General features: G+C 50.1%; 2 protein-coding genes across 6 annotated transcripts in view; one reads left to right on the top strand and one right to left on the bottom strand.

The window, feature by feature from the left end:
- Positions 1 to 10500, top strand: Tcirg1 (T cell immune regulator 1, ATPase H+ transporting V0 subunit a3). Of its 3 annotated transcripts, none has more exons than XM_050136539.1 (21): positions 14 to 118; positions 370 to 571; positions 2259 to 2379; positions 2659 to 2737; positions 3276 to 3496; positions 3571 to 3659; positions 3806 to 3932; positions 4014 to 4096; positions 4277 to 4370; positions 4442 to 4654; positions 5209 to 5353; positions 7928 to 8067; positions 8153 to 8310; positions 8386 to 8476; positions 8783 to 8901; positions 8980 to 9193; positions 9366 to 9482; positions 9631 to 9741; positions 9819 to 9936; positions 10104 to 10281; positions 10360 to 10500. In XM_050136539.1, exons 3-21 carry the CDS (start codon positions 2263 to 2265, stop codon positions 10436 to 10438), a joined length of 2493 nt encoding a protein of 830 aa, XP_049992496.1. In that variant the 5' UTR covers positions 14 to 118; positions 370 to 571; positions 2259 to 2262; the 3' UTR covers positions 10439 to 10500. The 3 variants fall into 3 exon arrangements, with proteins under 3 accessions (XP_049992494.1, XP_049992496.1, XP_049992495.1); XM_050136538.1 differs by having other exon boundaries at positions 370 to 669; XM_050136537.1 differs by lacking the exon at positions 370 to 571 and having other exon boundaries at positions 1 to 118.
- A 1456-nt stretch (positions 10501 to 11956) lies between these two features.
- Chka (choline kinase alpha) overlaps positions 11957 to 25306 on the bottom strand; it is a 48467-nt gene continuing 35117 nt past the window's right edge. For all 3 annotated transcript variants that reach the window (XM_050136540.1, XM_050136541.1, XM_050136542.1), the window contains 9 exons: positions 25019 to 25132; positions 20599 to 20732; positions 20112 to 20216; positions 19026 to 19084; positions 17196 to 17283; positions 16470 to 16578; positions 14335 to 14441; positions 13781 to 13862; positions 11957 to 12954 (listed from right to left, as the gene is read on the bottom strand). In XM_050136540.1, the coding sequence (XP_049992497.1) occupies positions 12895 to 12954; positions 13781 to 13862; positions 14335 to 14441; positions 16470 to 16578; positions 17196 to 17283; positions 19026 to 19084; positions 20112 to 20216; positions 20599 to 20732; positions 25019 to 25132 (858 nt within the window). In that variant the 3' untranslated portion in view covers positions 11957 to 12894. The remainder of the gene's footprint in view (positions 12955 to 13780; positions 13863 to 14334; positions 14442 to 16469; positions 16579 to 17195; positions 17284 to 19025; positions 19085 to 20111; positions 20217 to 20598; positions 20733 to 25018; positions 25133 to 25306) is intronic.

The raw sequence follows: 25306 nt of genomic DNA, 5'->3' as shown, positions 1-25306 counted from the left end.
GTGGGCGGGGCACCGCAGACCACGCCCACTCCCCTGCCTTTCGGAGCTGGAGTGAACTGCTCCCGCCGGCTGCCCGGGCTCAGATCCTAAAGCGGCGCTGAGCGACGTGCCCACCAGGGTGAGTGTCCCGCGGGGCCGCGGAGTCTCAGCCCTGTCCCCGACCTGCTTCCTTTGCCCGGGCAGGGGTCCAGGCACCCCACCCGACTCCGGGTGGAGGAAGCTCAGAGGCCACGCGCCGGTTTCAGGCCGTATGGAGTGCAGGCAGGCCGCAAGGAGGAGCAGGAGGATGGGTTGCTAGCACTGGGCAAGTTCGGCGTTCACCTCACCCGGCCTGAGCTCAGGGAGCCTTCTGCTGCGTCTGGTTCTTAGGGAGGAACCCATTCTACAGATGAGGAAACAGAGGCCACCTAACTAGGAAGTGGCGGGGCTCGAGGCGGATTCCAACTCCTTTCCTCGTGCCGTAATCCTCCAAAGGCAGAAGCTGGGAGAAGAGGCTGAAGGAAGGACCAAGAAAGGGGTGCAGGAGTGAAACCGAGCTTCAGGGCATCCGGGGAAGGCTGGAGCACAAGCGGTGTGTGTGGGTTTATCCCGCAGGTGATGCCCTGCTGGCTGCAGGAGACAGGAGCTGTTAAATCCCAGTGCACAGTGTGGACTACAGGGGGCAGGGAGGTACTTCCGTTTGTCTTGTATCTAGATGGTTGGGGTGGGGCAGCCCGGCGGTGTTGGTTATGGTGCTGGGACAGGTCAGAACGTGACCATCATGGCAGCTTCCCGCTGGTCTCCAACAGACCCCTCTCTGGTTTGGGCCTAGCTTCACCTGACTCAACCTGAGTTGACTCACCTATAAGATAAGGCTGGGGTGGGTCATTGTGGTGGTGGTGGCGGCAGACGGCTGCCCGGCGTTGCACGTCCTTAATATCTGCACTCTGGAGGCAGAGGCAGGTTGATCTCCAGCCTGATCCTGGTTCCAGGATAACCAGGGTACTTAGAAACCCTGTCTTGAAAAACAAAACAAACAAGCAAACAAAAAAAAAAAAGAGCAAACGAAAGAAAAAAAGAGAAAAAAAGGCCGGTTGCCTTGGCGTGGTGGTATTTATAGAAGATACAAAGGTTCTGGTCTTTAGCTCACCTCCCCCCTCACAGAGACCCACCTGCCTCTGCCTCCCGGAACTAGCTCTTGTAGACCAGGCTGGCCTCAAACTCCCAGAGATCCTTCTGCCTCTGCCTCCTGAGTGCTGGGATTAAAAGGCATGCGCCACCACCACCCGGCAAGGCCGAGTCTTATTTAATGAAGAGGAAATACAGACCCAGAGAAGGCAAGTGACCTCCTTAGTGGGCACAGAGTTGGTCACAATCTAGGCAGCACCTTAGAGACTTGGTGCCTAGCCCTCTGCTCTGTGGCTAGAGCCATGCTCTTGGGTGATGGCACCCAGCCCTTCCTGCCCACCATTGCCTGTTCAGGGTCTGTCTCTTCTGAAGTCTTTGGTTACCCTCTGAATTCTTTCTGCTCCCAGGCTAGGGATAGGACTGTGGTTCCCTTTTAAGTTAAGAAAACCAGGCCTTGGGGAGGAAGTGGCCTCTGGGCAGACCCATACAACAAGCTGGGCCCTAAAGTTCCTCTCCATAGTGTGCCGAGGAAACTGTCCCACTAGGACCCCTAGCTGCAGACCAGGGCCTGGGGAGAGTGGGCTTGGGGGCAACTGCAGGGCCCACTGGAGTCCACTCTCATCAGGAAATGTCTGTGCCTGCTGGGGTTGGAGCAAGGCCACCAGGCCTTCCTGTTCATTGCTCCACAGTTTCACTTTCATTGGTTTCAACACTAAACTGTCCCCAACCCCACAGGAAATGCTGGCAAGCCAGCTGGCCAAAAGCAGCTCCCAGCCGATCAACCTCTTCAGGTTGTTAGCCCCAGGAGACCTAGAGTACACTCCACCCCCACCCCACTGCCTGTGTAGGGAGGCCGACTGGACGTCAGCTGTCACAGCCTCAGGACTAGAGCCTGGGATCCCAGGGATTAGCAGGAGTCTAGAGCAAGGGTGGGCTGAGAGAGGTTCTAGAGCACTGGGCGGAGCCAGTGTGTCTGGCCCCTGCTGGGCTGGACTGGGACAAGGAGGCCTTGGAAAGCTAGCTTAGGGACAACCTTCGTATCCATTCCACCTTGCTGGGCCTCAGTTTCTCTATCTGTCCAGTGGATGGGAGTAGGTGTATGGACGCCTGCCTGGAGAGGACTCCTGACTAACCTTTTTGCCTGTCCTAAGGATCATGGGTTCCATGTTCCGGAGTGAAGAGGTGGCCTTGGTCCAGCTCCTGCTGCCCACAGCGGCTGCCTACACCTGCGTGAGCCAGCTGGGTGAGCTGGGCCTCGTGGAGTTTAGAGACGTGAGTGGGGACAGAGTCTTGGGCAGGTAACCCCACATCCAGAAGGGGCCTCTTAAGGCCCCTGGCCCTCTGGCCCCTGCAGGAGCATCCCACCCCCTCCTTCTAGCACAGGTGCTCTTCCCATGCCCACTGGCGTGGGTTGAGTCAGCTCCAGCTCATCTTTAGACTAATTGGGCACCTAGCAACGTTTTGGAGGCGGTGCCTCAGGGCTGGACCCCAGAGCAGTGACCTCCTTGGTCCCCTCCCTAAGACTCTGAGTCCTCTGTGTATCCTTCTCAGCTCAATGCATCCGTGAGTGCCTTCCAGAGGCGCTTTGTGGTGGATGTCCGGCGCTGCGAGGAGCTAGAGAAGACCTTCAGTAAGTTGGGCTCAGGCCCACGTTCCAGGCTGTCTTCCTGGAAGGAGACTGGGCAAACTTGGTCTGAGGGGGAAGTACCTCGGTTACCCAGGTGGAAGGCAGAGACAGGGAGTGCAGGCAAAACCGACCAGAGTTGCTGCTGGGGTCTGTAGGGTATCCTTACTCTGAGTGGGTGGAGCAGAGGCCCTACAGCACGGTGCAGTAGCTTGGAGTCAGTCCACAACTCAGAATAAATGGCAGGAAACAAGAGGCATGGGCTGAGTTTTCTCCTCTAGGAGGACTGGTGTGGGCAGAGGCTGGGGTCGAGGGCTGGACTGCTTCTTCGTAGGCCAGAGGCGAGGGCAGAGCCCAGGGAGCAGAGCTTCCTGAACATCAGTATGACCGGGGATTTTTCTGGAACTCTCTGACTCAGTGGATTAGTAATAGCACTTGACGAGCATTTGGGATCTCCCTGCGTGTCTAGCAGCCCTTAGCTAACAGTAGCTATTAGGTGGCATGACCCTGTGTGGCTTCCCCTGACCCCGCTTTCTGTGTCTAGCCTTCTTACAGGAAGAAGTACAGCGGGCTGGCCTGACACTGCCCCCACCTGAGGGGACACTGCCAGCACCACCTCCCCGAGAGCTGCTGCGAATCCAGGAGGAGACGGACCGCCTGGCCCAGGAGCTTCGGAACGTTCGAGGCAACCAGCAGGCACTGCGGGCCCAGCTGCACCAACTGCAGCTCCACTCAGCTGTGCTCAGCCAGAGCCATGGCCCCCCGGTGAGCCCCAGCCAAGACAGGGACGGGGCAGGAGACGACCTGGGCTGGGGCTCACAATGTCTCTTGGTGCCCAGATGGCAGCTGCCCACACTGAGGGACCCTCCTCTGAAAGAACGCCCCTGCTTCCAGAGGCTCGGGGGCCACATGCAGACCTGAAGGTCAAGTGAGTGGAGTACTTTGGCTTCTCCCATAAGCCAGAGAAGGGACAGGATGACCCCTGTGTCTCTGCGTGTGGGAGCATGCCCGGGGTGCTTCCTGCTGAGGTGGGTGGGATGGGAGGCTGCAGCCCCCCTCCAGCCCCGCTGGCAGCTTTGTGGCAGGTGCTGTGGAGCCCTACAAGGCTGCTGCCCTGGAGCGCCTGCTCTGGAGAGCCTGCCGCGGCTTCCTCATTGCCAGCTTTCGGGAGACAGAGGGGCAGCTGGAGGACCCGGTGACGGTGAGCTGGCAAGGGGTGGGATGGGGGTGGGGGTTGGGAGGATCCAGGGCTCCAGGGATTAACTAAGCCTGACTCCCTCAGGGTGAGCCTGCAACTTGGATGACCTTTGTCATCTCCTACTGGGGTGAGCAGATCGGTCAGAAGATCCGAAAGATCACAGACTGGTGAGCCTCGTGTGTGTGACCACTCGGTCTCTGTAGGTATCCAGCCCCCTACCGCTGTGTTAGGCTCCCAGATAGATATTGCTGACCCTGTGTACCCCAGGCCCCTGTAACACCTTCACCAAATTTGTCCTGACCCCAGCTCTGCTTGGTGGCTCCCTCTAAACCCCATCTCCCCACCAGCTTCCATTGTCACGTCTTCCCTTACCTGGAGCAAGAGGAAGCCCGGCATGCCGTGTTGCAGCAGCTGCAGCAGCAGAGCCAGGAGCTTCAGGAGGTGAGCACCCACGTGGCCTGATCCCCACAGCCTCCCTCACTGTCGCTTCTGATTGCCACTTTTGGTCCCAGGTCCTGGGGGAAGCAGAACGATTCCTGAGCCAGGTGTTGGGCCGGGTACAGCAGCTGCTGCCACCAGGGCAGGTGCAGATCCGCAAGATGAAGGCTGTGTACTTGGCTCTCAACCAGTGCAGTGTGAGCACCACACACAAGTGCCTCATTGCCGAGGTCTGGTGTGCCACGCGGGACCTGCCCACCCTCCAGCAGGCGCTCCAGGATGGCTCAGTGAGCATACGGGCTGCCAGGAGCACATGCTTTCTTTGCTTGTTCCTCCTTCTGCTCTCGGCACCTCAAGCTTCCAGTACCTCGCCTTTGCCGTGGGATTGGACGGGGGTCTCTTTCTTAGAAGTCCCTTCCCCCGGGGCATTACCCACATGGTCCTGGCCCCATAACCCTCCCTCCTCTGATTTCTCGGAGTCTCTGCAAGCTACACAAGAGAATGAGAATTATAAAGTTGCGCTTCCAAAGCAGTGGTTATGTGACCTCAGCCTGTTAGTAGCCTCAGGCCCCTTCCCAATGGGTGCAGTGGTGGTGCCCAAGGGGACACACCTGGTGGTGCAGAACTGGTTCTCCAGAGTGGGCATGGGTCCCTCTCCTGGGCTACCTGATGAGAAGAGGCACACTTTCCTTTGGCAAATGCCCCAGATTTGGACAGGCTGACCAAGCTCCTCCATGCTATCCCATCGCCATGTTCAGTCTCGGCTGGGCCTGGGTGGGGGCTCCAGGGTTTCTGAAGCCTGTGCCATCAGCTTCTGCCTCTCCACCCCGGTGCACCCCAGAGCGAGGCAGGAGTGAGTGCTGTTGCTCACCGCATACCCAGCCGGGACATGCCTCCAACCCTCATCCGGACCAACCGCTTCACCGCCAGCTTCCAGGGCATTGTGGATGCCTATGGTGTGGGCCGCTACCGAGAAGTCAACCCTGGTGAGAGCCACTGCATCCTCACTAGGGACCAGCCTTCTCAGCTTCTGTCCGGATCTCAGGGAGGCCTTTGCTTTCGGGGTACACACTTTGAGAGGGCTAGGAGCTGGGCCACCCCATCCTCTTGCAATAGAGGCTTATTCCCCAGTTTGCTTTAGTCCCCACTGGGACTTTATATTTATTTCTGCTGTTAAGTCCACAAGGAGCCAGCAAGGATCAGTCCAGGAACCAGGCTTGGGAGGGGCTTGAAGTCTAGCTCACTGGTTTTGATGCGTTTCTTAGTTGCTGTGGGTCTCAGAGTAGTAGCACAAACTTAGAGCAGTGTTAGGAAGGCTGGTGGCTGTCAGAGCGCCCGAGCAGCCTGTAGTTGCCGTGCTGCATTTTTAGGAAGTTGGGATACCGGGTGAGGGTGGAGCTCAGTTGACAGAGTGCTTGCAAGTTTACGAAGTCCCGGGCCCAATCCTCAGGAGAAACTGAGCACAGGATCCGAGCACTCAGGAGGAACAGGAATTCAGAGTCAGGCTGGAGCTATGGCTCAAGGGGTTAAGAGCACTGGCTGCTCTTCCAGAGGTCCGGAGTTCAACTCCCAGCAACCACGTAGTGGCTCACAACTATCTGTGTTAGGATCTGATGCCCTCTTCTGGCATGTAGATATACATGCAGAGAACTCATACATAAAATATAAATAAATAAAAATTTTCAACAACTACAAATATTTATAAAAAAAAAAAACAGTCATAGCTGGGCGATGGTGGTGCACAACTTTAATCCCAGCACTTGGGAGGCAGAGGAAGATGGATCTCTGAGTTTGAGGCCAGCCTTGTCTACAGAGTGAGTTCTAGGATAGCTAGGGCTACACAGAGAAACCCTGTCTTGAAAAACCAAATAAATAAATAGGAAGATAAAAGTCAGTCATCCTCAGCTACATAGAAAGTTCAAGGCTCAGCCGGGCGGGTGGTGGCACACGCCTTTAATCCCAGCACTGAGGCAGGCAGATCTCTGTGAGTTTGAGGCCAGCCTGGTCTACAAGAGCTAGTTCCACATCATTTTTTTTGTTTTGTTTTGTTTTTTGTTTTCTGATTCTGAGACAAAGTTTCTCTATATAATGGTCCTGGCTGTCATTGAACTCTCTTTGTAGACCAGAATGGCCTCAAACTAACAGAGATCCTCCTGCCTCTGCCTCCCAAGTACTGGGATTAAATAAAGGTGTGCACCACCACCACCCGGCACCTGACCACTTCTTTTTTTTTTTTAAGATTTATTTATTTATACAACATTCTGCCTCGATGTATGCCCGCACGCGCATGTAAGAACAGGGCGCCAGATCTCAGTACAGATGGTTGTGAGCCACCATGTGATTGCTGGGAATTGAACTCAGGATCTCTGGAAAGAGCATCCAGTGCTCTTAACCTCTGAGCCATCTCTCCAGCCCCACCTGACCACTTCTTTAAGTCACAATCTGAGCTGTGGTAGGGCAACAGTCTAGTTCCTGAAGGGATAACAAATAAGCCCATATTAGATGCCTGCACTAGGACTCTCCTCCCAACCCTAATTCCTGAGATTAGGTTAACCAGTTTGGCCTTCTGGAACTTGCTTACTGCCCACCAGGACCACCCGGCTCTCTGTCCTTTGGATATTTGTATGTGAAGCTTTTTTTGTTTTTTCCCCTTTTGATTTGTTTAGCACTGTTTTTTGTTTGTTTGTTTGTTTTGTTGTTGTTGTTTTTGGCTTTTTTGAGACAGGTTTCTCTCTGTTGTCCTGACTGTCCTGGAGTTCTCCAGGTAGACCAGGCTGGCCTTGAACTCACAGTATCTGCCTACCTCTGCCTCCTTAGTGCCACCAGACAAGGTCCTACAGGTACGAGCCATCATGCCTAGCTTAAAGATCTTAAATGTAACAGTTGGGACCAGAGAGATGGTTCATTGAGTAAAGCTTGTCGGTAAGTCTGACAATCTGAGTTCAATTTCCAGAACCCACGTAGGAGGCGAGCCTTCTATTACAAGTTCTCTGACCTTCACACAGGCACACCTTCCCGATAATAAATTAGCAAATAAATGTTCTTAAGAAAACACTTAACAACAGCTGGGAAGCTGCTAGGCCAGCAAAGCCTGAAGACCGCCAGTGGCTCTCCAGAGCCCACGGAGGCTCAGCAGCAGATGGCTGTAACTCCAATGGTGGTGACGTGGGAGCTGGGGCCAGGCAGCTCCCTGGCGAAGTTCCAGGATAATGACAAACACTATTGATGGAAAGGCTTCTGGGAAATGACCCCACCCACATCCACACACAAGCACACACAAAGCAATAGCAATCAGGAGGGTCACTTCGGGAGTTCAAGACCAGACCATCCTGGGCCACTCAGCAGCAGCTCCAGCTTTAACTGCAGGTGGAACTGTTCCACCTGTGCCCACAGCCTGTCACCTGCAGGCCTGCGAGGTGGCACTGGGATCTCCATTTTATGGGTGGAGAAGCAGGCAGATGGGGCTGACACTGTGATCCTTGCCTCACGAACACACTCTTGACAGGTCTTGCTCCCCTCCCCCGTGGGAATCGGCCTGACTGTCTCCTGTCTGCCTACAGCTCCTTATACCATCATCACCTTCCCCTTTCTCTTCGCTGTGATGTTTGGTGACGTGGGTCACGGACTGCTCATGTTTCTTTTCGCCCTGGCCATGGTCCTCACGGAGAACCGGCCAGCCATGAAAGCCGCACAAAATGAGGTACGAACCATCCATGCCTGGCAGGGGTAGAGGACAGGACAGCGTTGAGCAGCCTCGCATCACACCATCTCTCCGACTCCCCCAGATCTGGCAGACCTTCTTCGGGGGGCGCTACTTACTCTTGCTCATGGGTCTGTTCTCCATCTACACTGGCTTCATCTACAACGAGTGTTTCAGCCGCGCCACTACCATTTTCCCCTCGGGCTGGAGTGTGGCTGCCATGGCCAACCAGTCAGGCTGGAGGTAGGACCTATATCCCTACCCACCTAGGGCCCCTGGTCCACTGCGCAGCCCTGACATCATTTACTATCACTGCAGTGACAAGTATCTGTCCCAGCATCCCATGCTCACCCTGAACCCCAACATCACCGGTGTCTTCCTGGGACCGTATCCCTTTGGCATTGACCCGGTAAGTGGGGCCACACTGGTGCATGTGAGTGGTGGAGGCCGTTGGGAGGCTGGCCAGGGTGCCACAGCTCCATCTGTCCACTGCCCCTTTGTCAGTTGGCACTGGACACTTTCTGCTGGCACACAGGCAGAGAGGCCTGTAAAAACAGTATCCAGACTGCGGGTCGTGGTGCACAGGTGTGATTCACACTTGGGAGGGAGTTCTGGTTGGGTTCATCGGGCAGCAGGAAGGTGATGAGACAACCGGAGGTGCCCTGGCAAAACTGACCATGGTGTCCCTCAGTACCCACTTCTCCCACTGCCCCAGATCTGGAGCCTGGCTACCAACCACCTGAGCTTCCTCAACTCTTTCAAGATGAAGATGTCTGTCATCCTTGGGGTCACCCACATGGCCTTCGGGGTGTTCCTCAGCATCTTCAACCACATGTGAGCCCGAGCTGCCAGTGGGAATGGGCAGTGTCCTCGTGGGGCCTGGAGTGTTCTGTGACCTGTCTCTTCCCACAGGCACTTTGGCCAGGCACACCGGCTCCTGCTAGAGACCTTGCCGGAACTCATCTTCCTCCTGGGCCTCTTTGGCTATCTTGTGTTCCTCATTGTCTACAAGTGGCTGCAGGTCTCAGCTGCCAGCGCCTCCACGGCTCCCAGCATCCTCATCCACTTTATCAATATGTTCCTCTTTGCCCAAAGCCCAACCAATCAGCCACTCTTCCATGGGCAGGTAAGCTCAGACCCTTTCCCCTGGGGACCCCCACTTCAGTCCCGGGGCCACCTGGACCTGCAGAGCCTCACCAGGGGGTGCTGGGAACCTCAAGTCCCTTCTCAGGGGTCCCATACCAAGCCACTCATTGCATGCACACACTGTGTGTGGTGGCCTTGCCCTCTGCCCACAGGAAGTGGTACAGTATGTGCTGGTGGTCCTGGCTTTGGCCACCGTTCCTATCCTGCTGCTGGGCACACCCTTGTACCTGCTGCGGCAGCACCGTCACAGAAGGCTGGCAGGCCAACAGGTAGAAATAGGGAGGAGTAGGGGAAGGAGGGCCGCGTGGGAGGTGCTCCTTGTTTCCCTGTGGCTCCATGCAGCTGGGTGGGTGGCATGGGCAGGTGACATGGGCTGTCTCTGGGGCTGGAGCTGTTGATGCTACCTACTGCTCTTAGGACAAGGACAGCGACAAGCTTCTGGCCTCCTCCGATGCTTCCACCTCGGAGAATACCTGGAGCCCTGATGAGGAGAAGGCTGGGATCCCAGGGGATGATGAGGAAGCTGAGGTCGGTGGGTGCAGCACTTCCTTGTTGGGAGGGGGCTGCCAGCCTCAGCTGCTGTCTCACTGCCTCTTATCGTGCAGTTCGTCCCCTCTGAGGTCTTTATGCACCAGGCCATCCACACCATTGAATTCTGCCTGGGCTGCATCTCCAACACAGCCTCCTACTTGCGTCTCTGGGCCCTGAGCCTAGCCCATGCCCGTGAGTGACCTTTCTCCCAGGCATCCATATCCTACCCTGTCAAACTGGGTTCCCCTCAGAGGTGCCTCTCACCAGCTCCAGGGAGGATTCAAGGATGCTACTGTGGGTGGGGATGCTAACAGGCATTACCCCATCCTTGATCCCACTGTCCCCTTGTTTATGTGCAGAGCTATCTGAGGTCCTGTGGGCCATGGTGATGCGCATAGGCCTGGGTATGGGTCGAGAGATGGGCGTGGCAGCAGTGGTGCTGGTCCCTGTGTTTGCTGCCTTTGCTGTGTTGACTGTGGCCATCTTGCTAGTGATGGAAGGGCTCTCAGCCTTCTTGCATGCCCTGCGGTTGCACTGGTGAGCACACCCGTAGTGAGCCTTGGCATGGAGGGAAGAGGGTGGCATTCTCCTCACTGGCCCCTTTCTCACCCCCAGGGTGGAGTTCCAGAACAAGTTCTACTCTGGTACTGGCTACAAGCTCAGTCCCTTCACCTTCACTGTGGACAATGAGTAAATCCACTGTGATCCCTGCCTCTCCAAATCGGGAAAGGAATAAAGAACTGGCTGGCCCAGGAACTTTGCCTTGGTCATCTCTGGGCTATGAGACTGGGCAGACACTACAATGGTTAGAACTCTGGATTCCCAATATGCTGGATACTTAGACCACCTTCAGCTGAGGTAGTGGGCAGGAGGCACTGGTCTAGGACCTAAGACTTTTAGAAGTTGCTATGAGAACCCATGAACACATCCACAGACTCTTTGGGTGCAAAAGAGTTATCTAGGGTTAAGAAGGGACGTTCTAGTTTGGTGGGAGTAGATTCTAGTTAGGTGGGAGGAGGCGTACAAACTGGCTGACTTCAGGCCCTGCCTACCTGAAATCCTTAAGGTCCTCTTCCCTCCATGTTTGGCTGAGGTGGGAGTGCATGTCAGAGACTAGAGGCCCTGTTTTCCAGCCAAGTTACAAAGTAGCTCATGCAGCTGAAGGCCCAGCAACAAAGGCTGCTTTGAGGCCAGAGCTGCTCTGGGCACAGCTAGCCACAATGGTCCTGGCCAAGCTGCAGGGAGGGGTGTGGCCTGTGCAGGGTTGGGAATAGCAGTCTTTTAGACAGTTCACATGCTTGGCAGACTAAGCTAAGAGAAGTGTGACAGAGCTGGGCAGAAGAGCTGTGGATGATTCCCAGGAGACACCAGTAGGTCTACCCTAGCTCTGACACTTACCTGCTTGGACAGGCTATTCTGGTTGCCATGGGAACAGCATTGCTATAGCACTAGCAAGCACTGTCCTGGTAGTCATCCCCACTAATGGGTGTGATCAGGCTCAGATGGACCTGATCCCTGCTCACTTGGCCAGTCAGAAGTCCTGGAAAGGCTCAGCACACGGACAGGAATCAGCAGGCAGGAAGGGGACAGGGCTACAGAGGTCATTTGGGAAAGACACTGTCACCAATAGGAAGGTTCAGGAAAGCATGGGGTGGTTAAGAGCCTTACTGCTCTTGCAGAAGACCCAAGTTTGGTTCCCAGCACTCACATAGACAGCTCACAACTGCCCGTGACTCCAGTTCCAGGACATCCTATTCCTCTGGCCTTCTGGGACACTCATACTATGTGCAGCTACCCCTCCCCCACCACATAATTAAAGATAAGATCATGAGGAGTGATCAAGCAGATGGTGAAGGAGTCTGTTATTCGAGTCAGCTGGTGAGAAGCCACTATGAGACTGAGGACAAGCAGCCACGGTCACGTTCATCCTAAGCTCCAGTGGAGAGTTCCAAGAGAGGCCAGTGTTCCTGCTGAAGTTGTGTTGGTCAGAGTAATAGGGACAACTGCAGCTTCCTCTGCTGCTGTCTAGGCCTTAACTCCTGGCGAAGCAGGAAGGGTGGACCGATCCCAGGATCTTTGCTATCTGGGGTCATGGAAACACCAGCATGTGGTGGACAGAGCATGAGGTGTGATGATGAGGAGGGTACCTAACCTGGCATTCGTCACATGGAGAACAAGGCACTGACATACACACAGGGTCACAGCCTGAGGATGGTTTTCAAGTTGTTTATTTTTCTGTATAATACAGTCTTGGTGGTAGCAGAAATATGTGCACAAAACAATTGAGAATTCAGAGTAAAAAAAAAATTCTAAGTTTATCCCATTGGGCATTTAATGTACATGGATTTCACAGCTCTAGTCCACCTGCACCCCAGTACCCCACATACAGCTGCTGTCTCCCAGTGGTACCAGATGGGAAGCAGCTTTGGAGAATCCTGGACAGATATCCAAGTTCCAGGCTAGGCAGAGGGAAGGCAAGAAAGGCTGAGGAAGCTGGCCCCACTGCTCCTCCCCAGTCAGGAGACACTGACGTCACGGCCAGTCAGTGACACTGGCCCATGTACTCATGCGTAGGCAGGCACAGGAAGGCTGCAGCTACTTCCTGCAGATGTAGCTCAAGTGTACCTGCTTCTCCAGGAAGTCTGCCCATCCACAGAGCCCACGGCTCGGGCTCGACCCGATGAGCTACTTCACAGTATGTCTGCTCACTCGCCCTTCAGAAGCATCACCAACAACACACTGTCACATTGTCATCTACAAAGCCCGGTCACAGGTGTGTTGTAGTACATTAATATCCTAAGTCAGTGCTTGGAGTACCCAAATGGCACTGCTTTGTCCGGCTGGGGCCGTATATGGCTGAAAGCTGCAGCCATGCAGCCAAAAGGCCTCCAGGTTAGGTGGGTTCTGAGCTATTGCACTATTGTACTATATTTCTGCTTCCAATCATGGTTCAGAGTCCTAGTGAGAGCGTAAACAAAGATGAAAGAAATGTTACTCCACTTTAATATAGTCTGTAGTATCATACACATCGATGCTCAGTAGTGAGCCGTCCAGACCTTCTGCCCAGGGCAGTGGGCACAGCAACGCTCCACCGAGGGCCTGGCACAGCCGCCTCCTGCAGTCCAGTGGTGCAGAGTGGAGTCATCCCATTCACACCCCAAGCTTCTTCTTCTGGTCAAAGTAGGCATCGAACCTGGCTTGGGCATATTCCTGAGAGACAGCAAGCAGCACATCACTGTGTGGTCAGGTGGACCTGACCTGGAAACCCATGCCTGTACCTCTAAGTGCCTAACTTGCTGCCGTGGACCGCCCCACCACAGAAGCACACCTGCATGCCTGGTGCCCATCCTTGTTCTGAAGCCCGTTCCATCTAACAGTACCATCCGATCAAACCACAATTCATTTATCACACCACAGAGCACGCGAGGAGGACAAGGGACAGCCTGCTACAGTCAGTTCTCTTCCCCCACGTGGGCACTAAATACTAGGTATCAGGAGGCTTACTGGCAGAGGCCTTTGCCTGCTGAACCATCTTGCTGACCCCCAAATCCGCTTTAATTTAAGTATCCACATTTCTCCTGTCTTTGCCTGATGGCATCATTACCAAACCTCTCATCTAAAACAGAGTCACCCTAGTATGGGTGTGACCTGTCACAAGACAAAAAAGTCCATGTCAAGAACAAAGACAGATGTTAGAGCAGATGATGGCCTGACTTACAATGGTGTCTGCCTCCAACATGAAGCTGGGTATCTGAGGTTGGAGTATAGTGTGGTGACAAGAATATACAGCCGTACTTTGGAAGGCGTCAGTCACCTTTCTTCACTTAGTGACCCAGCTAGCACTTGGCTGAAGCTAGCAAGCAGCACCTATAGCCCTCGAGTGAGGCAGCTAACACCAGCAAAAAGGGTTTCCAGAGCCAAACTAACCTGGTGCTACCAGGTCACCAAATGCTCCTGCCAAGCATTCACACACTACAGTCTTTCCTTGCAGCCAAAAAAAGAAAAAAGAAAGAAAAAAACTGAGCCTGAAACATACCATGTACCCGAATTCAATGGATGAAATCTTGGCCTGTACAATGGACCAAAGTCCCCAGAGGAAATGGGAGGCGAGGGCAAATCTGTAATCACAAAAGTCAGAAGCACATAAGTCATGCAAGGTCAGTCAGGGAACCAAAGACATCATACCCACGGCCATGCTACCAAGCATCTCTTAATGCATTAAGAGCTGTTGCCTTGGCCCTTTTGTGGGACTGTGTGTGAAGGGACTGGACTCTTCCCACCTCTACCACGGGAATGCTTACTGGTGTGACTGCATTCAGCTGCCTGACCAGGGAACACAGGACACTGGGGTGGCCATGCTCTGCTGCAGGGGAGTATATAGAACCCAGCTGATAGCAGCTCCTGAAAATCCACCCTATGCACTCAGAAGGAAGCTGTTCCCTGAGCAGGAGCTTCTCCAGCCCACAGTCACCCACACCGTCCTCTCCTACTGATGTTAGGACAGCAGCAGGTGAGTAGAGCCATGTCACCATCTCCAGTCTCAGGACAAAACCACACCGACTGGCAGCAACTTTACAAGGCAAAGCTTACCTGTTGACCTCAAGCAGCATGTCTTCTTTTGTAGCGGACTGCTCTTCACCAGTGAGGCTTTCAAAATCATTCTGGAATGCAGCCAAGTAACTAGAAATAAAATGGAGCTTAAAAAAGAATTGACTGTGTTAGGATGGATGATGGTTAAAACAAACACGCCTATCACACAGGCTGCCACTGCCTTTGTACTGCTAGAGTGAGAACAGCAAGGCCATGGTGATTTCTGACCCTGACCCAGGGGATCCAATGCCCTCTTTTGGCCTCTGCAGGCACTGTATACACATAGAGAACAGACAGATATTCATGCCAGGAAAACCCATGCACTATAAAGTATCTACAGTAGATTAAGGGGGAAAAGCTCTATATTACTTCAACATACACAGAGCTAATATCTGACAGAGCCCCACACGCACACTATCTTTCCTTCTGTTATTTATTTATGTGGTGCTGGGATCAAATCGAGGGTTCCGCACAAGCTGGTCAAGCTCCCTCTGACTAAGAGAGACATCCCCTGCATCATCTCAACAGTTCAGAAAAATGTAACTAGAAAGTAACTTGCACATTATTCTAAAGTTTTAGCACCGTCTTTCATCACCACAGTCTGCCCCTGGCTGCTATTCCCTCCTCCCAGCTATTCTGACAGCTCTGAAATCTGGAACTATCCACCCTCTGGGTCCAGCTCCTCTTCCACCAAGCCTAGGCCCAATGCTGTCAACTGTGCTCTGCTCCCCAACCCCAGAGGCTTGGCTGCCTAGCTTTGGACACATTCAAGTTCGTCTCCAACAGCCTTAAAATGTGTGCAGACAGAGTGATGACACTTTCCGTTATCTTAGCAAGCTCCCATGTAAAGGGCCAGCCCTGGAATGGAGTGTAATTCCTGAAGCCTCTTCATGTGGCTCCTGATGCTCCTTGGCTTGTTCACATCTGTCCTCACAGGGAGCATTCGAGCCACCATCCTGCAGCTGTGGAATTCTAGGTGAGTTTGGCTTGCTCATTCCCTGTCCACTTTCAGGACCAAACCCCAATAAGCTTCCACCCAGGCTTCAGAGATAGGCTGAGAAATGAGAGAATCCCAGGAGCATAATTCCCACAAGAAATGATACTCCACATAACCAGCGTCCTCCTGAGATTCAGGATGAGAAAGAAACCATTCACAGCGACGCTTTTCCTCCAGTTACACACAGGATGCTCAGTCTAGCACACAGGCCTAGGAAGTAGGGCTTTTGGCAAACACTGGAGGAACCATAGGAGGTCTGCCACCTCCTGACTGAACCAGGTGTCTACAGCGCAGGGAGTTACCAAAATATGGACCCAGATGTTCAGTATGCACCCCACATCAACAGAACAAAACTTAATTATTGTCTTGTGGTGGGTGGTAGTGGTGGCACACGCCTTTAAGCCCAGCACTCAGGAGGCAGAAGCAGGCAGATCTCTATGAATTCAAGATCAACCTGGTCTACAGAACAAGTTATAGGATAGCCAGGGCTACACAGTCCTGTTTTGAAAAACCAAAACAAAGCAAAACTTACTACTGTTATTAGGGATTGAACCCAGGGCTTCTTACACACTACCCAAATGCTTCCACTGATCTACAGCACTCCTCTTTACTATGATGCATTGTACTGCAGTGTAGCCGAGGCTCACAATTCTCTTCCCCCTCTTCCTAAGCAGCCCCAGCCAAAATGATGCTTTTAACAAAGTAAAAGAATTTTCCTAAGCCTTTTTTGCCATAATTTAAGCAGAGCTATCATGGGGCTGGAATGTGGCTGAGTAGTATAGAATACCCATCTGGCATGTAAAGAGGTCCCAACTTCAGTCCCTAGAAAAAAACCACTCTCCTTCCCTCTTTCTCTCTTAAATGAATATATAGACTATCTTTTAAGAATGAGTATGTTCCAGAGTTGGTGGTACAAGCCTTTAATCCTAGCACTCATGAGTCAGAGGCCAGTAGATTTCTGATTTCAACGGCAGCCTGGTCTACATAGTGAATTCAGATAGTCAGGGCTACAGTGAGACTCTGTCTCAAAAACAAAACAAAATAAATACAAGTAAAATAAAAAATGAGCATGTAATCCTAACTGTGTAAAGCTAGTTCACATATAAAGCTAATTTATCAGTGCAAATAAGTCTTATACCTGTTGTTTTCGGGTAGGATATTTCCGAATGTTTGCTCTGAAGAAAGGATATTTTTCATAGGTATAATCATACATCCATTCACAGAAATGATTTCCAATATCAAATCCCCTGAAAGAGAACAATGCAGGCAAGATGTGAGGCACGCTGCAGGACCTGCAGGCTGCCTGAGCAGAAAGGGAGAATCTGAATGGGGGCTGAGGAGATGGCTCAATGCTGAAGAGCATGTGCTGCTTTTGCTGAGGACCCATGACAGATCTGATGACCTCTCTGGCCTCCACAGGTCCTTGGCACTAGACACACACATGATATTCATACATACACATAAAATATATATTAAAAAGCTGAATGAGCCTCAAGTGGGATCTCTGGTTCCTAAGGTAGGCTTCTGGAGCAGACAAGAGAATGGCAGCCTTAATGCACAGACATTAGATGAACATCCATAGCAGACTGCAAACCAAAGTACCACCTAAATGCTACTTGCGCACCCGAGCACAGTGCTTCCTTGGCAATCAGTACTCATGTCAGGACAACCATCTTGGGACTCCAGAGAGAGAGAGGTAAACTGCTTGTGAGTAGTTGCTCCAACTGCTTGGGCAGGTCTGTGCTGACCTGCCTCAGGGGCAAAACACCTTCCTTTCTGCTCAGTGTGCTGTTTGTGCCTATAACTGCTCTGTATCACAGTAATGAAACTATATTGAAATCAGCATTTGACTGTAACACATTACCTGTAATTGTAACTGCTGTATTCAAAATCAATGAGCATCAGCTTCTGCTTTTCAGAATTCTCTCGGCCGTCCAACAGTAAGATATTACCTATGAAAGATTTGGATGACAAGACTTTTTTTTAAACACAAGGCTCAAATCCTTGGGCAACAATTAAGAGTGATTCTGGCCCTGAATCATTTCAGCTTTGGTCCTAAAGACCTAAAAGGGCAGACCGAGTACAAGTTGTCACAATGGCCTGCTCTAAGCAGGGAGGCTCCAGGATCTCTTGTTCCTAGTCCCTGTCCTTCTGGGCACTCAGCACTGTCTGGAGCAGTACTTTCCAGACACCTCACAGTTTGTGTTAGGTTGCATTTGGTCTCCTTACCTCAATCTCCTGGAGCCTTGGGATTGGGTTGCCGTCACCAGATGGCCAACGGGGGCCCAACTGATTTGTCCCTGCATGCTGTTCCAACCCAAGAAGACAGACAATGGCCACGTTTCCTCCAGCAATGAATCTAGGTGTGTGACTGCCAGCCTGGTTGTACCAGCCCATTTCTCCTAGATTCTCTACTAATGTGTTCAGCAACTCAAGAGTGGGTGAATGGGCCTGGAGTTCCATCCTTTGCTAACTCTGGCCACTCTCCCTCTCCCAGGGTTTCTAATGGAGCTAGTTTCTAGGCTCTGCAGTATACTCCTATTGCTTCCAACAGCAAGAAAAACGAGAATGGGGCAGACACCCAAAACTGTACAACAAAATAAATGCAAGCTATCATTTCTATCCTTTCTACACTTGGCCATCAGACAATTCCTCTCTGGTGATGATGGTCTGCATACCTTATTCACCCACCATCAGGCCCAGAAGGGTGTGGCTAACTTAGCACAAAGCTGCCGCTGAAATCTCTATACCCTGTTCTACCCAACTAGTGGGCAAGGAATGATTAGCTAATCAGAAAAGCACTTTGGCTCAAATTAATGGCATATTGATGAGGAGTCTTCATAAGAAACTGATCTAGAACTAAAAAACTAGAGGTATGATTACCTAATCTCATGATCTGGGGGCCAGCCTGGGCAACATGGCAAGATGCTGTCTTGAAAACAAATAATAGCTGAGTGGTGGTGGAGCACAGATTTAATTTCAGCACCTAGGAGGCAGAGTCAAGAGGATTTCTGTGACTGAGGCTAACCTGGTCTGTATAGTGAATTCCACGACAGTCAGAGCTACACAGAGAAATTCTGTCTCTAACTCCCTGCACACACAAAAAGAAAATTCAAAACCAAACCGACAAAAGATCAACAAAGCCTAGGATAAAGCCGCAGAGAAGGACTGTATTCATCTGTGTCAGGGCAGATGGAACATCAAAGCAACATAGGCAGACAGTGTGGGCAAAAGGAGCTGAGCAGTTGGGTGTTTTAAAAACTATTATACCAGTACAATTCTGTGAGAGTGGCATACTTCACTGCAATTTTTCAAGGGAAGTGGTCTGAGTCTTTAGTTGTGTGTGTATTATGGGAAGGTGGTTTCAGTGTGTTGCATAGAGCCCACATGATCTGGGTCTTCTGCTTTGCCGGCTAAAGCAGGAATATCTAAAGGATTACACATCAACAGGGACATGTAGCCTCATTCCAGATCTTTCGTTGATGAATACTCTACTCATTTTTTTGAGAACTTGTTTTTCTTAGTATAATCCTTTGGTTTAAAGCTCTAGCTCAATTTTACCCTTACACTTCACTGACTGGGTGCACTTTATTCCAGTACGCTAGTACACTTGTGCCACCATCTTGCATGGCTCATATACATACATCAGCTGTCTTTTAAGTATAACACAAAAGCACACCATGGCAATTCTTACCTTCTTGACAATCGTTATGACAAAATACAACCGGAGATCTAGTGTACTGCAGCAATGACCTAGAAAAAGAAAGCCTCACTGTTACCTCTCTAGTTTAGTAAAGTAAGGTGCTTGCACGCAGACTCACGCGGCCAGCAAAGAGCAGCATTCTAGCACAGCACACACTCGTATTCTGAAATCCATGTTCGTGTGTCTTGGCAGGGAGCCCCTTCAGCCTTTCTACACTGCCAACTCTTCTCCGCTGCACCTGCACACTCTGCTCATGCTATCCTAGCACACACTGTTCCACATGAGCCTGCCCCGACTTAGAGCAGATGCCCCCAGAGTAGTTTCCTTCATGCATGTATCAGAACTAGACAATTGCTTTCTGTCCAAATAAAGTCAGAACTCTTTAAAGGTCTTAGTACCATTTCCACCTGGCATAGTACACGTCTGCTCCAAGGCTCAGCAAGAAGACAGACACAAGTTTCCTTTCAGAAACCAATCTCAAGGTTTTTTTTTTTTCTCTTTTCTCTCCTCCCTCTCTCTCTCCTCTCTCTCTCTCTCTCTCTCTCTAGATAGGGTTTCTCTGTGTAGCTCTGGTTGTCCGGGAACTGGCTCTACAGGCCAGGCTGGCCTTGAACTCACAGAGATCCACCTGCCTGTCTCCTGAGAGCTGGGATTAAAGGTATATGCCACCTTTCAAATTTAAATTTCAAAATTAATGTCTCCCAGGATTTAGATTTAGTTTCCCATCTTTCTGGCCTACTACCTTCACCCATCATTCCTGCCCTACGCAAAACCTCACTTGGCGATCTACATTAAGGGCTAATGGCTCAGTGAAATAAAATAAAATCTTAAAAAGACAAGCTCACCCCCACCCCCAAAGGTGAGGTAGTGCACACCTTTAATCGTAGCAGGGAGGAAAAAGCAGGCCGGTCTGAGTTGACATCAGTCTGGTCTACAGAGTGAGTTCCAGGACGACCAAGCTATACAGAGAAACCCTGTCTGGGGTGGGGGTTGGGGAGTGAAAGGGGAGTCACCAGGATTTACTCTGTAGATGAGAAGCTTACCAACCCAGGGCAGCGGACAGAAGGCTATACTCACCTCAGGTTTTCAAGCTCCAGAGGCAGATTGTAAGCAAGGATCTTGTGCAGTTGCTGAGCTCTGGCCTCCCCACTAAATTTAAGTCTTAGCACCTGATTCAGGTACCTGTCATAGGAAAGACAAAGACCAGAGTTAGGCTCAGCAGGTGCATTCTCAGGCCCCACTCACATACCCAACTCCAGTCAGTCCCAAGCCCAAGGAAGCCCAGTGGTCTCCAAGAGGGGAAGATTAGACCTACAGTTCTTAGGGAAGCTGGCTCTCCACCCACCCACAGCAATTTTGCAAAGAAGTCTTCTTTCTTGGTCCAGGAATTGATTGATTCATGCAAGAAAGACCTATCATGAGACACACATTGCAAGTGATGGCATGCACACCAATGATCCAAAGGGGCCTCTGACCGCCCTGGCAAATGAGAAACACCCACTTCTGCTTACTGCCAAAGTCACCAGGGTAAAAGAGACAAGGACCAAATAATTGGAACACTCACTTCTCCATTGTTCCAAAAAGCCATTTTGGTTCCTTATTGAATGGCATTTTCATTCCATGAAATGTGGCCATTTTCTCAGCTATTTCTGCAGAAATATCTGGTAAATGTAATTCTTCAGTGTCCAATCTCCGGCTCTGGAACAGAAAAGGGGGTTCAGGTACTGACATTTATCATTGCCATCTAACAATTGTATTGAAACCACACCACATTAAAACCAAAAACCAGCCGGGCGGTGGTGGCGCACGCCTTTAATCCCAGCACTCGGGAGGCAGAGGCAGGCGGATCTCTGTGAATTCGAGGCCAGCATGGTCTACAAGAGCTAGTTCCAGGACAGGAACCAAAAACTACGGAGAAACCCTGTCTCGGAAAAAAAAAAAATAAAAAAACCAATATGGGTATATGGGTAAGTTATTCAAGCCTCAACCAGTGCACAAAATTTTCTTAAGAATGGGCATGCAGCCAGGCATGGTGATATATGCTTTTAATCCCAGTAACTCATGAGCTAAAGGCAGACAGATATGTGAGTTCAAGGTCAGTCTGACAATGAGAGCCTGTCCTCCATCAAAGAAGGATAGACAGTATCCCTACAGGTGATGACCCATTACGTTCCATGACTTCTACAGAGAGAAGCAGGTCTACCTCATTAAGAACCTGAGGAAGTACCTCCTTCAGTAAACTAGAAACACCATTCTTGTGATCTCTACGGCTACAGCTGGTGTTCTCACTTGCCAAAACTGACAGCCTGTCTTCAGTAGTTCCCAGTACTCCACCAGCTGAATATCCTATAGAGGGCTGCCAACTGCTCCTGCTGTGTCCTTAGCACCAGGGTTGACGTGGAGCAGTCATGTGCTACACTAGGTGGACATGAAGGTCAAAACTTACCCTGTAGACACTATGCTGTCGCTGACATAACCTGAGGCCTGGCTCATCCTGACAGCCTTTCCAGAGGTGTTCAAGGGATTCTATAGTCTAGGAAATCCTTTGGACCCCTGCAGGACTCAAGGTGGGGTCTTCCTGAAGCTACAAAGCAGCAGGCCTATGGCAAGAATGCTGCCCAGTAAGAGAAATCTTGCTCAAATTCTTGCTTCTAAGACACGAGCTAGAGCCGGGCGGTGGTGGCGCATGCCTTTAATCCCAGCACTCGGGAGGCAGAGGCAGGTGGATCTCTGTGAGTTCGAGGCCAGCCTGGTCTACAGAGCTAGTTCCAGGACAGGCTCCAAAAGCCACAGAGAAACCCTGTCTCAAAAAACCAAAAAAAAAAAAAAAAAAAAAAAGACACGAGCTAGGTGTGTGATTTCATTCCTCAGTGCCTTGTTTCCTGTTGCACTGAGCAGAAATAACACTCAACTCTCTCAGAGTTGCTTCCAAGGTGAAGGAGATTCTACCAAACCCAGTGGAAAACTCAACAGTTAAGGTATTTGACACCTAGCACTGAAGCATGCATAGAAAGTCTCCTTGATTCTGGAATCTTCTCCACAGCATTCAACAGCCATGCTGTTATATGGACGGGGAATCAGCATCCACTAATCATATACTCAGGACTTCTGGGGGCAGCTCACTCAGCTTTCAAAAATGCCACTACAGCCAGGTGTAGTGGCGCACACCTTTAATCCCAGCACTCAAGAGGCAGAGATAGGTGGATCTCTGTGAGTTCGAGGACAGCCTGGTCTACAACGAGTTCCAGGACAGCCAGGACTACACAGAGAAACCCTGTCTTGAAAAATAAAAGTCACTACAGTCACATAATACACTTAACAAATGGAACACACTCCCAGAAATGTGTCCTTAGATTACTACAACCATACAGTGTACGTAACAAAGCTAAGTAGTTTAAGCCTATCACACAAATTGTGTTTTAACCCATTGCTCCTAGGGCCACAAGGAGCAAAAAATAAATAAGTAAATAAGTAAGCAAGTAAGCAAATACATAAATAAATAAATAAAATACAAGAAAGATTAAATCAGGCACAAGAGAAATGATGCAACCAAGAGATCCAGGGCATGCCTATGCAGCTGATGCCAGACTTACAGAACACAAGACACTCATTACAGGAAATTTCTTTGTGTGCTTTCAGACAATATCTCCCTGTCTAGCCTGAACCTTACTATGGAGACCAGGTTGTGGTCTCCACATACAGAGATCATCCCACCTTTGCTTCCTGTGTACTGGGATTAAAGACATGTATAGCCTAGCCTTTCATGCCTAGCTTTCTTGCTTATTTTATAGACAGGGTCTTAACTGTGTAGCCTAGGTTGACCTCAAATTTAAGGTGATCCTTTTGCCTCAGCCTGCTGGGATCACAGGTGTGAGCCACCAGTTTGGCTTAATCTTTTGTTTTCTTTTTCTTTCTTTCTTTTTAATTTTTTGAAAACAGGGTTTCTCTGTGTAGCCCTGGGTGTTCTGGAACTCACTATGTAGACCAGGACGGCCTCAAGCCCAGAGGTTCACCTACCTCTGCCTCCCAGGTGCTGAAATTAAGGCATAGAAGGAATACACTCATAATATGACAATAAAAGGTACAGCATATAAATATATAAGCAAGGAAGTCAATCATTCATTATCAAGTATTATGTACTGTATTATGTGCTATATTTTTCTTTGTGTTTTTGATAAGACATATTTTTTAATTTGGGTGACTAAGCCATATATAGGAAAGTAAGAGGATAAGATACTACTAAAAAAGACAAAAATCAGTAAAAGAGGATTTCATGTAGCCCCGGCTACCTTGAACCTTCCTATGTAGCAGAGGATGAAGATTCTTGCCCTCACGTCTCAAGTGCTGATCTTAGAGGTGTATAGCCATGATGGACAATAGTCCTCAAGAATTTACTGTTTATTTATTTTTGAACAGAGCCTCAGTTTTCAGTTTTTGCCTAGCTTGGAACTTCATATAGATCAAGATGGCCTCCAACTCAGAGGTCTGCCTGCAACTCCTTCCCAGGGGCTGGGATTAAAGGAAGCTGCACTAAGAGTTGTTTACACTGCCAGGTGCAGTGTTCAAAAATTGTCTGTATTCATTTGTATCTATGAATGCATGTGGCCCTCTGAACTGAAGCTGATCCATGGCCCAGTCATTCTCCATTTGGAGAGTCTTCTAAAGATTCCCATCTGAGCTAGGTGGTGGTGGAGCACGCCTTTAATTCCAGCACTTAGGAGGCAGAGGCAGCTGGCCTTCTGAGTTTGAGACTAGCCTGTCTACAGAGTGAGTTCCAGGACAGAGAAACACTGTCTTGAAAAACAAAAACAAAAAAATAATTCCCATCTAGTTCAGAGTAAGTTCTGTGAAGACAAGGGTCATAGTGCTTTCTTCTTGCCACGACTCAAGGTGCTGTCTATGAAAATATGAATATACACCAGGCTGTCCTGACCCTGTTTGCCACAGTTCACTGTATATCCAGAAGGATGCTAAAGGAAGTATATGCCAAGAGTTCCAGAATATCCTAGCCTATATCAGAAAACTTATATAAAACAAAACAAAAACAAATATCCAAAACCCATAAGCCTCAGGACAAGACGAAGACAGATAATACCAACTTCTTGGAAACAGAACAGGCCCAGAGCAGCAGGATAGGATGGAGACCTTGGATGGTGGGAAAGCAGAAACAAAGGCAGGCTGACAGAGACAAGAATAAGGGGCTGCAGTATGAATGCTGTTCCACCCCATAAAGACGGTTCCAGAAGCCGAGAATAAGGTGAAAAGGGAAATATTTAAGTGGCAGTAGAATGGCAAAACATTTGGTGTGTGTGTGTGTGTATTTTTAAAATTTTGTTAAAGATGTATTTTTGTATGCACAGTCATTTTGCCTACATGTATGTCTGTACCACATGTGTGTGTGTGTGGTGCCCAAAGAGTCAGAAGAGAATGCTGGATCCCCTGGAACTAGAAGTTACAGAATTTAGTTGTTAGCCATCATATGTGTGCTAGGAATTAAATTGGGATCCTCTGGAAGAGCAGGTGGTGATCTTAACTGCTGGGCCATCTCTCCAGCCTCTCACATTTTATACACATATATAACTTGTATAACTATGTCTATGTATTAAAGAAAGGTTACTATATATTCTTTAAATGCAATCATTCTACCATCTCAGCTACATTCAACACATTTTCCTCGTCTTTACTTATGACCCAGTTTATTTACACAGATCACATTAAATTCCTTTTAAGACTTTATTTGCTTTATTTTCTGTGACTGTTTTATCTGCATGTGCATAATCTGGTACCCACAGAGGTCAGAGTACTGAGAACTGAATCCAGATCCTCAGAAAAGCAACAAGAGCTCATGGCTTCTGAGCTACCTCCCAATTATTAGTCCTCACATTTATAAATATCACATTTAGTATTTCAAATGACAGAATTTCAGACTTTTGCTTCTAGGAGGAACAGAGTTCACCTCTCACCTGTGGTTTACATAATCTTACCGGGATAAACTGCTCCAGTCGGCCTTGGGGAAAGATGCCATAGAGTTTTGGCCCAAGTGACCTCTCAGCAAGAATGGCAAACATAACACTCTCCAGAACCATCGCTTCGGCCCCCTGGAACAGATGTGAAAAGAGCAGGGTTAGTGTTCTCCAAGGCAGGAAGTGCTTTCTCAGGAGCAGGTTCCTCCAGACCTCTAGGCCACTCTTTAGCATGGACAATGATCTCTCTCTGTCTCTGTCTCTCTCTCTAACATACACACACACACACACACTCACACACATCACTCA

Source organism: Alexandromys fortis, unplaced genomic scaffold (assembly GCF_014885135.2).
Source record: "Alexandromys fortis isolate MF-2015 unplaced genomic scaffold, M_Fortis_MF-2015_v1.1 scaffold_3, whole genome shotgun sequence".
NCBI lineage: Eukaryota > Metazoa > Chordata > Mammalia > Rodentia > Cricetidae > Alexandromys > Alexandromys fortis.
The sequence above is the reverse complement of the archived record's forward strand: the minus strand, read 5'-3'. Positions and strand labels throughout refer to the sequence as shown.

Bases quoted from the DNA above. Each gene is read 5' to 3' on its own strand.
- Tcirg1 (XM_050136537.1), top strand. From the start codon at position 2,263: ATGGGTTCCATGTTCCGGAGTGAAGAGGTGGCCTTGGTCCAGCTCCTG. The intron at 4,097-4,276 runs GTGAGCCTCGTG...TCTCCCCACCAG, and splicing joins ATCCGAAAGATCACAGACTG to CTTCCATTGTCACGTCTTCC. The intron at 8,311-8,385 runs GTAGGACCTATA...CTATCACTGCAG, and splicing joins GCCAACCAGTCAGGCTGGAG to TGACAAGTATCTGTCCCAGC.